A 14,710-nucleotide genomic window follows, 5' to 3' on the forward strand; every position below is an offset into this window, starting at 1 on the left:
CTTGCAGCGTGTTTACTTTTTGTGATATCATGTGCGATCCAAACAGTCCTGCAGCGTGTTTACTTTTGTGTGATATCATGTGCGATACAAACAGCGCTGCCGTGTTTTACTTGTGTGGGATATCATGTGTGATACAAGCATTCCTGCAGTGTGTTCGTATGTGTTTGATATCATGTGTGATAAAAGCAGTGATGCAGTGGTTTTGCATGTGATACCACATGTGATGCAAGCGGTCCTGCTGCGTGTTTACTTTTGTGCGATATCATGTGTGATACGAGCAGTCCTGCTGCATGTTTACTTTTGTGTGATATCATGTGCGATACAAACAGTGCTGCCAATTTTTACTTGTGTGTGATACAAGCATTCCTGCAGTGTGTTCATTTGTGTTTGAGATCATGTGCGATACAAGCAGTGATGCAGTGTTATAATTGCATGTGATACCATGTGCAATACAAGCGGTCCTGCTGTGTGTTTACTTGTGTGTGATATCATGTACGATACAAACAGTTCTGTATGTTTACTTGTGTGTGATATCATGTGCGATACAAGCAGTCCTGCTGTGTGTTTACTTTTGTGTGATATCATGTGTGTTACAAGCAGTCCTGCAGCGTGTTTTCTGTGTGCGATGATATGTGCGAGACGAGCAGTCCTGCTGGATGTTTACTTGTGTGTGACATCATGTGCGATACAGACAGTCCTGCAGCGTGTTTACTTTTTGTGATATCACGTGCGATCCAAACAGTCCTGCAGCGTGTTTACTTTTGTGTGATATCATGTGCGATACAAACAGCGCTGCCGTGTTTTACTTGTGTGTGATATCATGTGTGATACACGCAGTCCTGCAGTGTTTGATATCATGTGTGATACAAGCAGTGATGCAGTGTTTTAATTGCGTGTGATACCATGTGCGATACAAGCGGTCCTGCTGCGTGGTTGCTTGTGTGCGATATCATGTGTGATACGAGCAGTCCTGCTGCGTGTTTACTTTTGTGTGATATCATGTGCGATACAAACAGTGCTGCCATGTTTTACTTGTGTGTGATATCATGTGTGATACAAGCATTCCTGCAGTGTGTTCGTTTGTGTTTGATATCATGTGCGATACAAGCAGTGATGCAGTGTTTTAATTGCGTGTGATACCACGTGTGATGCAAGCAGTCCTGCTGCGTGTTTACTTGTGTGCGATATCGTGTGAGATACGAGCAGTCTTGCTGCGTGTTTACTTGCGTGTGATATCATGTGCGATAAAAGCAGTCCTGCAGTGTGTTTACTTTTGTGTGATACCATGTGCGATAGAAACAGTCCCGCAGCGTGTTTACTTTTGTGTGATTTCATGTGCGATACAAACAGCGCTGCTGTGTTTTACTTATGTGTGATATCATGTATGATACAAGCAGTCCTGCAGTGTGTTTGTTTGTGTTTGATATCATTTGTGATACAAGCAGTGATAAAGTGTTTTAATTGCGTTTGATGCCATGTGCGATACAAGCGGTCCTGCTGCGTGGTTTCTTGTGTGCGATATCATGTGTGATACGAACAGTCCTGCTGCATGTTTACTTTTGTGTGATATCATGTGCGATACAAACAGTGCTGCCATGTTTTACTTGTGTGTGATACAAGCATTCCTGCAGTGTGTTCATTTGTGTTTGTTATCATGTGCGATACAAGCAGTGATGCAGTGTTTTAATTGCATGTGATACCATGTGCAATACAAGCGGTCCTTCTGCGTGTTTACTTGTGTGTGATATCATGTGCGATACGAGCAGTTCTGTATGTTTACTTGTGTGTGATATCATGTGCGATACAAGCAGTCCTGCAGAGTGTTTTTACTTTTTTGTGATACCATGTGCGATACGATACAAACAGTGCTGCAGCGTGTTTACTTTTGTGTGATATCATGTGTGATACAAGCAGCCCTGCAGTGTGTTCGTTTGTGTTTGATATCATGTGTGATACAAGCAGTCTTGCAGTGTGTTTACTTGTGGGTGATATCATGTGTGATACAAGCAGTCCTGCTGTGTGTTTTCTGTGTGCGATATCGTGTGAGACGAGCAGTCCTGCTGCATGTACACTTGTGTGTGACATCATGTGCGATACAAACAGTCCTGCAGCGTGTTTTCTTTTGTGTGATATCATGTGTGATACAAGCAGTGATGCAGTGTTTTAATTGCACGTTGTACCACGTGTGACAGAAGCGGTCCTGCTGCGTGTTTACTTGTGTGTGATATCATGTGTGATACAAGCAGCCCTGCAGTGTGTTCGTTTGTGTTTGATATCATGTGTGATACAAGCAGTCCTGCTGTGTGTTTTCTGTGTGCGATATCATGTGTGAGACGAGCAGTCCTGCTGCATGTTTACTTGTGTGTGACATCATGTGCGATACAAACAGTCCTGCAGCGTGTTTACTTTTGTGTCATATCATGTGCGATACAAACAGCGCTGCTGTGTTTTACTTGTGTGTGATATCATGTGTGATACAAGCAGCCCTGCAGTGTGTTCGTTTGTGTTTGATATCATGTGTGATACAAGCAGTCCTGCAGTGTGTTTACTTGTGGGTGATATCATGTGTGATACAAGCAGTCCTGCTGTGTGTTTTCTGTGTGCGATATCGTGTGAGACGAGCAGTCCTGCTGCATGTATACTTGTGTGTGACATCATGTGCGATACAAACAGTCCTGCAGCGTGTTTTCTTCTGTGTGATATCATGTGTGATACAAGCAGTGATGTAGTGTTTTAATTGCACGTTGTACCACGTGCGACAGAAGCGGTCCTACTGCGTGTTTACTTGTGTGTGATATCATGTGTGATACAAGCAGCCCTGCAGTGTGTTCGTTTGTGTTTGATATCATGTGTGATACAAGCAGTCCTGCTGTGTGTTTACTTGTGTGTGATATCATGTGTGATACAAGCAGTCCTGCTGTGTGTTTTCTGTGTGCGATATCATGTGTGAGACGAGCAGTCCTGCTGCATGTTTACTTGTGTGTGACATCATGTGCGATACAAACAGTCCTGCAGCGTGTTTACTTTTGTGTGATATCATGTGCGATACAAACAGCGCTGCTGTGTTTTACTTGTGTGTGATATCATGTGTGATACAAGCAGCCCTGCAGTGTGTTCGTTTGTGTTTGATATCATGTGTGATACAAGCAGTCCTGCAGTGTGTTTACTTGTGGGTGATATCATGTGTGATACAAGCAGTCCTGCTGTGTGTTTTCTGTGTGCGATATCGTGTGAGACGAGCAGTCCTGCTGCATGTATACTTGTGTGTGACATCATGTGCGATACAAACAGTCCTGCAGCGTGTTTTCTTTTGTGTGATATCATGTGTGATACAAGCAGTGATGCAGTGTTTTAATTGCACGTTGTACCACGTGCGACAGAAGCGGTCCTGCTGCGTGTTTACTTGTGTGTGATATCATGTGTGATACAAGCAGCCCTGCAGTGTGTTCGTTTGTGTTTGATATCATGTGTGATACAAGCAGTCCTGCTGTGTGTTTACTTGTGTGTGATATCATGTGTGATACAAGCAGTCCTGCTGTGTGTTTTCTGTGTGCGATATCATGTGTGAGACGAGCAGTCCTGCTGCATGTTTACTTGTGTGTGACATCATGTGCGATACAAACAGTCCTGCAGCGTGTTTTCTTTTGTGCAATATCATTTGCGACAAGAGCAGTCCTACTTGTACCGCAGACTTCCTGTATTGGAGTTTTTGTATCAGACATTTTAGATGGAGGCCGATACGTGTTTTCTTTTGTGTGATATCATGTATAAAGCAGTGATGCAGTGTTTTAATTGCATGTTGTACCACGTGCGACAGAAGCTGTCCTGCTGCGTATTTACTTGTGTGTGATATGATGTGTGATACAAGCAGTCCTGCTGCATGTTTACTTGCGTGTGATACCATGTGCGATACAAGCAGTCCTGCAGCGTGTTTACTTTTGTGCAATATCATTTGCGACAAGAGCAGTCCTACTTGTACCGCAGACTTCCTGTATTGGAGTTTTTGTATCAGACATTTTAGATGGAGGCCGATACGGTCGAATGCTTGCTGATTATGAATATTGGATGGGGACCCCCTGGGTACATTTCTAACTGTGTGCCTGTGTCTGTCTCTTGTTGTGGTGCAGTATTTTGTTTGCAGACATCGTGGGCTTCACCCAGCTGTCCTCGTCATGCAGCGCTCAGGAGCTGGTCAAACTCCTCAATGAACTCTTTGCTCGATTTGACAAACTGGCTGCAGTAAGTCTCTCACTGATTACTGTCCTTCTGTCGTGACTTGCAGCTACAATTGTATTTTTATTTTGGTCCTAATCAGTTCCATGTAAGAAACCCAGACACACATACTGTAGATATATTATACAGCAGGGGTTACCAACCTTTTTGAAACCAAGAGCTACTTCTTGGGTACTGATTAATACGAAGGGCTACCAGTTTGATACACACTTAAATAAATTGCCAGAAATAGCCAATTTGCTCAATTTACCTTTATTAAACAAATTTATATATATAAAAAAATGGGTATTTCTGTCTGTCATTCCGTCGTACATTTTTTTTCCTTTCACGGAAGGTTTCTTGTGGCGAATAAATGATGAAAAAAACACTTAATTGAACGGTTTAAAAGAGGAGAAAAAAATGAAAAATACATTTTGAAACATAGTTTATCTTCAATTTCGACTCTTTAAAATTCAAAATTCTACCGAAAAAAAGAAGAGAAAAACTAGCTAATTCGAATTTTCTTGAAAAAATTAAAAAAATAATTTATGGAACACCATTAGTAATTTTTCCTGATTAAAATTACTTTTAGAAGTTTGATGACATGTTTTAAATAGGTTAAAATCCAATCTGCACTTTGTTAGAATATATAACAAATTGGTCCAAGCTATATTTCTAACAAAGACAAATCATTATTTCTTCTAGATTTTACAGAACGAAAATTTTAAAAGAAATTCAAAAGACTTTGAAACAAGATTTTAATTTGATTCTACAGATTTTGTAGATTTGCCAGAATAATTTTGGGGAATTTTAATCATAATATGTTTGAAGAAATATTTCACAAATATTCTTTGTCGAAAAAAACAGAAGCTAAAATGAAGAATTAAATTAAAATGTATTTATTATTCTTTACAATAAAAAAAAATGTACTTGAACATTGATTTAAATTGTCAGGAAAGAAGAGGAAGGAATTTAAAAGGTATATGTGTTTAAAAATCCTAAAATCATTTTTACGGTTGTATTTTTTCTGTAAAATTGTCTTTCTGAAAGTTACAAGATGCAAAGTAAAAAAATAAATGAATTTATCTAAACAAGTGAAGACTAAGTCTTTAAAATATTTTCTTGGATTTTCAAATTCTATTTGAGTTTTGTCTCTCTTAGAATTAAAAATGTCGAGCAAAGCGAGACCAGCTTGCTAGTAAATAAATCAAATTTGAAAAATAGAGGCAGCTCACTGGTAAGTGCTGCTATTTGAGCTATTTTTAGAACAGGCCAGCGGGCAACTCTTCTGGTCCTTACGGGCTACCCCTGGTGTCCATCCATCCATCCATCCAGTCATTTAATGACTCATATTTGACACACGCAGCTATGGTATATTAATAAAACATAGCTGCTTACTGTTCTTTTTAGCATATTCAATAGCTTGGACCTTTAATCCTACTGAATAGCTCTTAATCTTCTTCGCTTTATGCGATTTCAAATTATTGAATTCAGCCTCTTCCATTTTGAGAATGATGACAGGTGAAGTGTCACTCGTGGAAATTGTAGACATGCGCTAATAAAAATGATATTTTGCGAAACGAGTTTGACTCGGCAGTAATTCTAGCCAGGCGCATACTATATATCTGGCGGCAATTCAAGGAAATACGGCTAAGTTACCCACCAATTTGACTTTGACAAAGCTGTACCAGAAAGTTCTGCATGGTCAGAGCATAATGAAGTGACCAAAACCACCTCCGCCTTTTTTAGAAATATCACCAGCTGAGGATCAAGATCCTGGGAGACTGTTACTATTGCATCTGTGGCCTGCCAGACTACAGGGAGGACCATGCCGCCTGCTCCATCATGATGGGCCTGGCCATGGTGGAGGCCATCTCGTGAGTACCGCTCCACCCGCATGTTCCCCAAAGTCAATTCCTGCACTTGCCAGCGGGGGAATTGACGGCTTGGGTGAGCTAGTATGGATTTTTTTGTCCAGTAAATGTCACTTTGGACTCGTGTTGTCCCCATACCAAAATGTACAAACCTCGTTTCCATATGAGTTGGGAAATTGTGTTAGATGTAAATATAAACGGAATACAATGATTTGCAAATCCTTTTCAACCCATATTCAATTGAATGCACTACAAAGATAAGATATTTGAAGTTCAAACTCATAAACTCTTTTTTTTTTTTTTGCAAATAATAATTAACTTAGAATTTCATGGCTGTAACACGTGCCAAAGTAGTTGGGAAAGGGCATGTTCACCACTGTGTTACATCACCTTTTCTTTTAACAACACTCAATAAACGTTTGGGAACTGAGGAAACTAAATGTTGAAGTTTTGAAGGTGGAATTTTTTCCCATTCTTGTTTTATGTAGAGCTTAAGTCGTTCAACAATCCGGGGTCTTGTTGTCGTATTTTACGCTTCATAATGCGCCACACATTTTCCATGGGAGACAGGTCTAAACTGCAGGCGGGCCAGGAAAGTACCCGCACACTTTTACTACGAAGCCTCGCTGTTGTAACACGTGGCTTGGCATTGTTTTGCTGAAATAAGCAGAGGCCTCCAAGATAACGTTGCTTGGATGACAACATATGTTGCTCCAAAACCTGTCTGGACCTTTCAGCATTAATGGTGCCTTCACAGATGTGTAAGTTACCCATGCCTTGGGTACTAATACACCCCCATACCATCACAGATGCTGGCTTTTCAACTTTACGCCTATAACAATCCGGATGGTTATTTTCCTCTTTGTTCCGGAGGACACCACGTCCACAGTTTCCAAATATAATTTGAAATGTGGACTTGTCAGACCACAGAACACTTTTCCACTTTGCATCAGTCCATCTTTGATGAGCTCGGGCCCAGCCAAGCCGGCGGCGTTCCTGGGTATTGTTCACAAATGGCTTTCGCTTTGCATAATATTTACCTTGCACTGTGGATTACATAGGACTGTCTACCCCACAGTTTTTGAGGACCAGTTATGGACAATTTAGAGTGAAAAGCACATTTTATTTTCACTCGCATACAAATCATTCTAACTTGGACTGTTTCCCTGGCTTCGAGACTCTGCCGAAGGACGGTGTGGTGAAGACACAACAAACTCCCTTTTTGTCTCTCATGGACACACACCTGTTGTTGTTGACTTTGGACTAGCGACTGCATAAGGCTGCGGAACAGAGACACACTGCGGGCTTACACACACACACACACATCCACAAAAAAAATATACGCCACACATACAAACCCCCCCCCCCAAAACCCAACGCCCTCGACGCAAATCCCATATGGGTGATGAATGGATGGCCAGCGCCTGAAGAGCTGCGGCCTATCACCATGACTTTGAACTACCTTCCTTCTGTTGCTAGATATCTCGAGATTTATCTTGTAATATGTCAATGTGCTTTGCTATGGAGGTTTTTTCCCACTCCAGACTGGGCCCCCTTAGGAGCCCAGCCTAGATTGTATTTTTTTACTCATCCTTACCCCAACGTTTACCTTTTTCCCATCTTTAACGGGGCGCCTTATGGCGACCTATCAGCGTTCTTGTTCTGTTTGTTTGTCTAATCTTGAACAGGTTTGTGCTGAAAACAAAGTTTTGTTGTACTTGTTGCAATGACAATAAAGACCTATCCTATCCTATCCTATCCTATCCTATCCACTTACAGATGTAGCGACCAACTGTAGTTACTGACAGGGGTTTTAGGAAGTGTTCCTGAACCCATGTGGTGATATCCTTTACACACTGATGTCGGTTTTTGATGCAGTTTGCCTGAGGGATCAAAGGCCCATAATATCATCGCTTACGTGCAGTAATTTCTCCAGTTTCTCTGAACCTTTTGATGATTTTATGGACCGTAGATGGTAAAATACCAAAATTCCTTGCAATAGCTCGTTGAGAAAGGTTGTTCTAAAACTGTCAACAATTTGCTTACAAATTGGTGACTCTCACCCCATCCTTGTTTGTGAATTACTTAGCATTTCATGGAACCTGCTTTTATACCCAATCATGGCACCCACCTGTTCCCAATTAGCCTGCACACCTGTGGGATGTTCCAAATAAGTGTTTGATGAGCATTCCTCAACTTAATCGGTATTTATGGCCGCCTTTCCCAACTTCTTCGTCACGTGTTGCTGGCATCATATTCTAAAGTTAATGATTATTTGCACAAAAAAAAATGTTTACCAGTTTGAACATCAAATATGTTGTCTTTGTAGCATATTCAACTGAATTTGGATTGAAAATGATTTGCAAATCATTGTATTCCGTTTATATTTACATCTAACACAATTTCCCAACTCATATGGAAACGGGGTTTGTATATTAAAACAAAAAAAAACCCAACGTTTTTTTCTTAAAGGGGAACATTATCAGCAGACCTATGTAAGCATCAATATATACTACCTTGATGGTGCAGAAAAAAGACCATATATTTTTTTAACCGATTTCCGAACTCTAAATGGATGAATTTTGGCGAATTAAACGCCTTTCTGTTTATCGCTCTTTTTGCGATGACGTCGGAACGTGACGTCTCCGAGGTAATACAGCCGCCATTTTCGATTTTCAACACATTGCAAACACCGGGTCTCAGCTCTGTTATTTTCCGTTTTTTCGACAATTTTTTGGAACCTTGGAGACATCATGCCTCGTCGGTGTGTTGTCGGAGGGTGTTACAACACTAACAGGGAGGGATTCAAGTTGCACCACTGGCCCGAAGATGCGAAAGTGTCTGCCGCCAGACCCCCATTTAATGTACCAAAGTGTTTCCACATTTTACCGGCGATGACAGACATGGCACAGAGATGTATGGATAACCTGCAGATGCATTTGCAACGATAAATTCAACGAAATCACAAAGGTGAGTTTTGTTGATGTTGTTGACTTATGTGCTAATCAGACATATTTGGTTGCGGCGTGACTGCCAGCTAATCGATGCTAACATGCTACGCTAATCGACGCTAACATGCTATTTACCGGCGGTGCTAAAGCAGACATGGCAAAGAGATGTATGGATAACCCGCGGATGCATTTGCAACTATAAAGTCAACGAAATCACAAAGGTGAGTTTTGTTGATGTTGACTGACAGGTAATCGTTGCTAACATGCTACGCTAATCGATGCTAACATGCTATTTTCCGGCGGTGCTAAAGCTGACATGGCACGGATATGTATGGATAACCTGCAGATGCATTTGCAAAGATATTACGTTTCCTCCCACCCATATTTTGATGCGAAAAAAAACACTTACCAATCGAAGGATTTAAGTTGCTCCAGTGTCAAGAGATGCGAAAGTCCTGATCGTTTGGTAAGCACATTTTACCGGCAATGCTAACGCAGCTATTCGGCCATGCTATGGCTATGAATAGCGTCAATAGCTATTCGCTCAATAGCTTCAGTTTCTTCTTCAATACTTTCATACTCCAACCATCCGTTTCAATACATGCGTAATCTGTTGAATCGCTTAAGCCGCTGAAATCCGAGTCTGAATCCGAGCTAATGTCGCTATATCTTGCTGTGGTATTCGCCGTTGTTTGTTTACATTGGCAGCACTGTGTGACGTCACAGGGAAATGGATAGTCGCTTTGCAAATAGTGAAAATCAAGCACTTTAAAGCTTTTTTTAGGGATATTCGGGAACTGGTAAAATTTTGAAAAAAACTTTAAAAAATACAACAAGCCACTGGGAACTGATTTTTATTGTTTTTAACCCTTTTGAAATTGTGATAATGTTCCCCTTGAATCTTTTTCCATTTTCACACATCTCTGAAAGAGGTCAAGGGAGCCACTAGGGCGGTGCTAAAGAGCCACGGGTTGCTGACCCCTGCTCTATTTTGTTAAATGAATGTCAGAAAGATGAATAGTCTGCAACGTAAGGGGTCATGTGATATGTGGATGTGGTCTCACACCAGGTACGTGCGGGAGAAGACCCAGACGGACGTGGACATGCGGGTGGGCGTGCACAGTGGCACGGTCCTGGGAGGAGTCCTGGGCCAGAAGCGCTGGCAGTACGACGTGTGGTCCACTGACGTCACCGTCGCCAACAAGATGGAGGCCGGCGGCATACCGGGGTAAGCACACACACACAATGTCTGTCAGTATGATGTCATCATATCATTTGCACAATTGTCCACCTTGCGTGTGTTTTTTTTCTGAGTTAAAAAATGTCAAATATTTCCGGAGAAATGTCAGGTAATGTTGAGAAATGTGATGCATGTGTTGGTTTGTCTTTCTGTCCCCGTGGGACCCATCCTTTTTTCACACTTTTTAGGGACTGATGTCCCTTTGGGACACAGGACCCTATTGTATTTCTAAGGTTTTATTATTATTCTTTATTATACTCTTTGAGCTGTAATTTGACCCCCTTAACATGCTTCAAAACTCACCAAATTTGACACACACATCAGGACTGGCGAAAATTGCGATCTAATCAAAAAAACAAAACTCAAAATTGCGCTCTAGCGCCCCTAGGAAAAAACACAGACACAACTGCTTGTAACTTCCGTTAGGAATGTCATAGAGACATGAAACAACAACCTCTATGTAGGTCTGACTTAGACCTAGATTTCATACACTGACGTCCTTCAGCAAAAATCAACAGCAAGTTGGCAAAAACCCCTTCAAAACAAAAGTTTCCTAAAAAATTATTATGGTTTAAACAGGGGAGTGACGGCAAACGGACACCAGGCGGCAGTAATGTCCAAAGATTTATTATATATATAGTAAATATATATACCGTATTTTTCAGCGTATAAGTCGCTATATATATATATATATATATATATATATATATATATATATATATATATACATATCCATCCATCCATCCATTTTCTACCGCTTATTCCCTTTCGGGGTCGCGGGGGGCGCTGGCGCCTATCTCAGCTACAATCGGGCGGAAGGCGGGGTACACCCTGGACAAGTCACCACCTCATCGCAGGGCCCTATATATATATACATATATATATATATATGTATATATATAAATACAATGTATATATTATGACAATAAAAAATGTGGTTCCTTTTCAATTTGGTGTAAATATGCCAAAAAGTCCTTTAAGTGCCATGAATGTGACCTTTGACCTGTGACCTTAGGCGCGTGCACATCTCCCAGAGCACCAAGGAGTGTCTTCTTCACGGGCAGTTTGAGGTGGAGCCAGGTCATGGAGGTCAGCGCTGTGACTACCTGAGGGAGAGAGGCATCCACACCTACCTGGTGGTGGTCTCCAACAATGGCATCAGCAGTGTGGTGAGTGCCATGCAGGAACCCACTACAAAATCATTTACAATGCAGGAACCCACTATGAATCATCTGGTCGAAAATGCAATGCAGGAACCCACTCCAAAATCATCTGCAATGCAGGAACCCAATCCAAAATAGTATACAATGAAGGAACCCACTCCAAAATCATCTGGTAGAACCTGCAATACAGGAACCCACTCCAAAATCATCTGCAATGCAGGAACCCAATCCAAAATAATATACAATGAAGGGACCCACTCCAAAATCATCTGGTAGAACCTGCAATACAGGAACCCACTCCAAAAGCATCTACAATGCAGGAACCCACTACAAAATAATCTACAATGCAGGAACCCGCTACAAATCTTCTGGTTGAAATTGCAATGCAGGAACCAACTCCAAAATCATCTGCAATGCAGGGACCCACTCCAAAATCATCTACAATGCAGAAACCCACTCCAAAATCATCTGGTAGAACCTGCAATACAGGAACCAACTCCTAAATCATCTACAAAGCAGGAACCCACTCCAAAATCATCTAAAATGCAGGAAGCCACTACAAAATTATCTGGTACAACCTGCAATGCACTCCAAAAGCATGAACAATGCAGAAACCCACTCCAAATCATCTGGTACAATCTGAAATGCAGGAACCCTCTCCAAAATCATCTACCAGGCAGGAACCCGCTCCAAAATCATCTGTAATGCAGGAACCTACTCCAAAATCATCTGGTAGAACCTGCAGTACAGGAACCAACTCCAAAATCGTCTACAAAGCAGGAACTCACTCCAAAATCATCTGGTACAACTTGCAATACAGGAAACAACTCTGAAAAAATCTACAAAGCAGGAACCCACTCCATTATCATCTCGTAGAACCTGCAATTCAGGAACCAACTCCTAAATCATCTACAAAGCAGGAGCCCACTCCATAATCATTCAAAATGCAGGAACCCACTCCAAGATCATCTGGTAGAACCTGCAATACAGGAACCCACTCAAATCATCTACAATGCAGGAACCCACCACAGAATCATCTGGTACAACCTGCAATGCACTCCAAAAGCATGAACAATGCAGAAACCCACTCCAAGTCATCTGGTAGAGTCAGAGATGCAGGAACCCACTTCAAAATCATCTACCATGCAGGAACCCGCTCCATAATCATTTGCAACACAGGAACCTAGTCCAAAATCATCTGGTAGAACCTGCAATACAGGAACCCACTCCAAAATCATCTACAATGCAGGAACCCACTCCAAAATCATCTACAATGCAGGAACCTACTCCAAAATCATCTGGTAGAACCTGCAATACAGGAACCCACTCCAAAATCATCTACAATGCAGGAACCCACTACAGAATCATCTGGTACAACCTGCAATGCACTCCAAAAGCATGAACAATGCAGAAACCCACTCCAAATCATCTGGTAGAATCTGAAACGCAGGAACCCACTCCAAAATCATCAAACATTGAGGAACCCGCTCCAAAATCATCTCCCATTCAGGAACCTACTCCAAAATCATCTGCAATGTGGGAACCATCTCCAAAATCATCTGGTAGAACCTATAATACAGGAACCCACTCCAAAATCATCAACAATGCAGGAACCCACTCCAAAGGGAATAAGTGGTAAAAAATGGATGGATGGATGGACAAGTAGTACACAGACAAGTAGTACACAACAAAGTGGTAGTAGTAGTAGTACATAGAGTAGTACAATTATTCCAAAGTAATAATTGGACATTGATGACATGAAGTATAATGAAGCTGAAAAGTATTTGATAGCCATGGATTTTGCAAGTTTTCCTACTTCAAAAGACAAGTATAGCGTGTACTGTGTGTACATTTTACTTGAAAAGATGAGTGAAGTGTGTACTGTGTACTTTGGAGAAGTACTGTGTACTGTGGAGAAGTACTGTGTACTTTGGAGAAGTACTGTGTACTTTGGAGAAGTACTGTGTACTTTGGAGAAGTACTGTGTACTGTGGAAAAGTACTGTGTACTGTGGAGAAGTACTGACGCAGTGTGTTTTGTTGCGGTTAGAAGCTGTCTGTGTGCTCGTCCAATGGGAACTCTCCCCTGCGGGCCACCAGCGGCAGGTGCAACACAGCCTGCAGCACCGCAGAGGAACCAGAGGACGTGGACACCAGGGTATAACCACACACACACACACACACACCTCAGTCACCACACCACTAGTATACACACACCTCAGTCACCACACCACTAGTATACACACACCACAGTCACCACACCACTACTATACACACACACCTCAGTCACCACACCACTACTATACACACACACCACAGTCTCCACACTACTAGTAAACACACACCTCTGTCACCACACCACTAGTATACATAAACACACCTCAGTCACCACACCACTAGTAAACACACTCCTCCGTCACCACACCACTAGTATACATAAACAGACCTCAGTCACCACACCACTAGTATACACACACACCTCAGTCACCACACCACTACTATACACACACCCCAGTCACCACACCACTAGTAAACACACACCTCTGTCACCACACCACTAGTATACATACACACACCTCAGTCACCACACCACTAGTAAACACACACCTCTGTCACCACACCACTAGTATACATACACACACCTCAGTCACCACACCACTAGTATACACACACCTCAGTCACCACACAACTACTATACACACACACCACAGTCTCCACACTACTAGTAAACACACACCTCTGTCACCACACCACTAGTATACATACACACACCTCAGTCACCACACCACTAGTATGCACACACCTCTGTCACCACACCACTTGTATACACACACACCTCTGTCACCACACCACTTGTATACACACACACCTCCGTCACCACACCACTAGTATACACACACCTCAGTCACCACACCACTAGTATACACCTCACCACAGTCACCACATCACTACTATACACACACACCTCAGTCACCACACCACTACTACACACACACACCTTCGTCACCACACCACTACTATACACACATACCACAGTCTCCACACTACTAGTAAACACACACCTCTGTCACCACACCACTAGTATACATACACACACCTCAGTCACCACACCACTAGTAAACACACACCTCTGTCACCACACCACTAGTATACATACACACACCTCAGTCACCACACTACTAGTATGCACACACCTCTGTCACCACACCACTTGTATACACACACACCTCCGTCACCACACCACTAGTATACACACACCTCAGTCACCACA

At 42.0% G+C, this 14,710-nt stretch overlaps 1 protein-coding gene across 4 annotated transcripts in view; it reads left to right on the forward strand.

The window, feature by feature from the left end:
* adcy3a (adenylate cyclase 3a) overlaps window positions 1-14,710 on the forward strand; it is a 59,125-nt gene that overhangs the window by 13,653 nt on the left and 30,762 nt on the right. For 3 of the 4 annotated variants that reach the window (XM_061915197.1, XM_061915201.1, XM_061915198.1), the window contains exons 5-9: window positions 4,128-4,239; window positions 5,962-6,089; window positions 10,107-10,265; window positions 11,293-11,446; window positions 13,490-13,597. In XM_061915197.1, coding sequence (XP_061771181.1) covers window positions 4,128-4,239; window positions 5,962-6,089; window positions 10,107-10,265; window positions 11,293-11,446; window positions 13,490-13,597 — 661 coding nt within the window. The remainder of the gene's footprint in view (window positions 1-4,127; window positions 4,240-5,961; window positions 6,090-10,106; window positions 10,266-11,292; window positions 11,447-13,489; window positions 13,598-14,710) is intronic. The other variant, XM_061915200.1, reaches the window with a different exon arrangement.

This window comes from Nerophis ophidion, linkage group LG11 (genome assembly GCF_033978795.1).
Source record: "Nerophis ophidion isolate RoL-2023_Sa linkage group LG11, RoL_Noph_v1.0, whole genome shotgun sequence".
Taxonomy (NCBI): domain Eukaryota; kingdom Metazoa; phylum Chordata; class Actinopteri; order Syngnathiformes; family Syngnathidae; genus Nerophis; species Nerophis ophidion.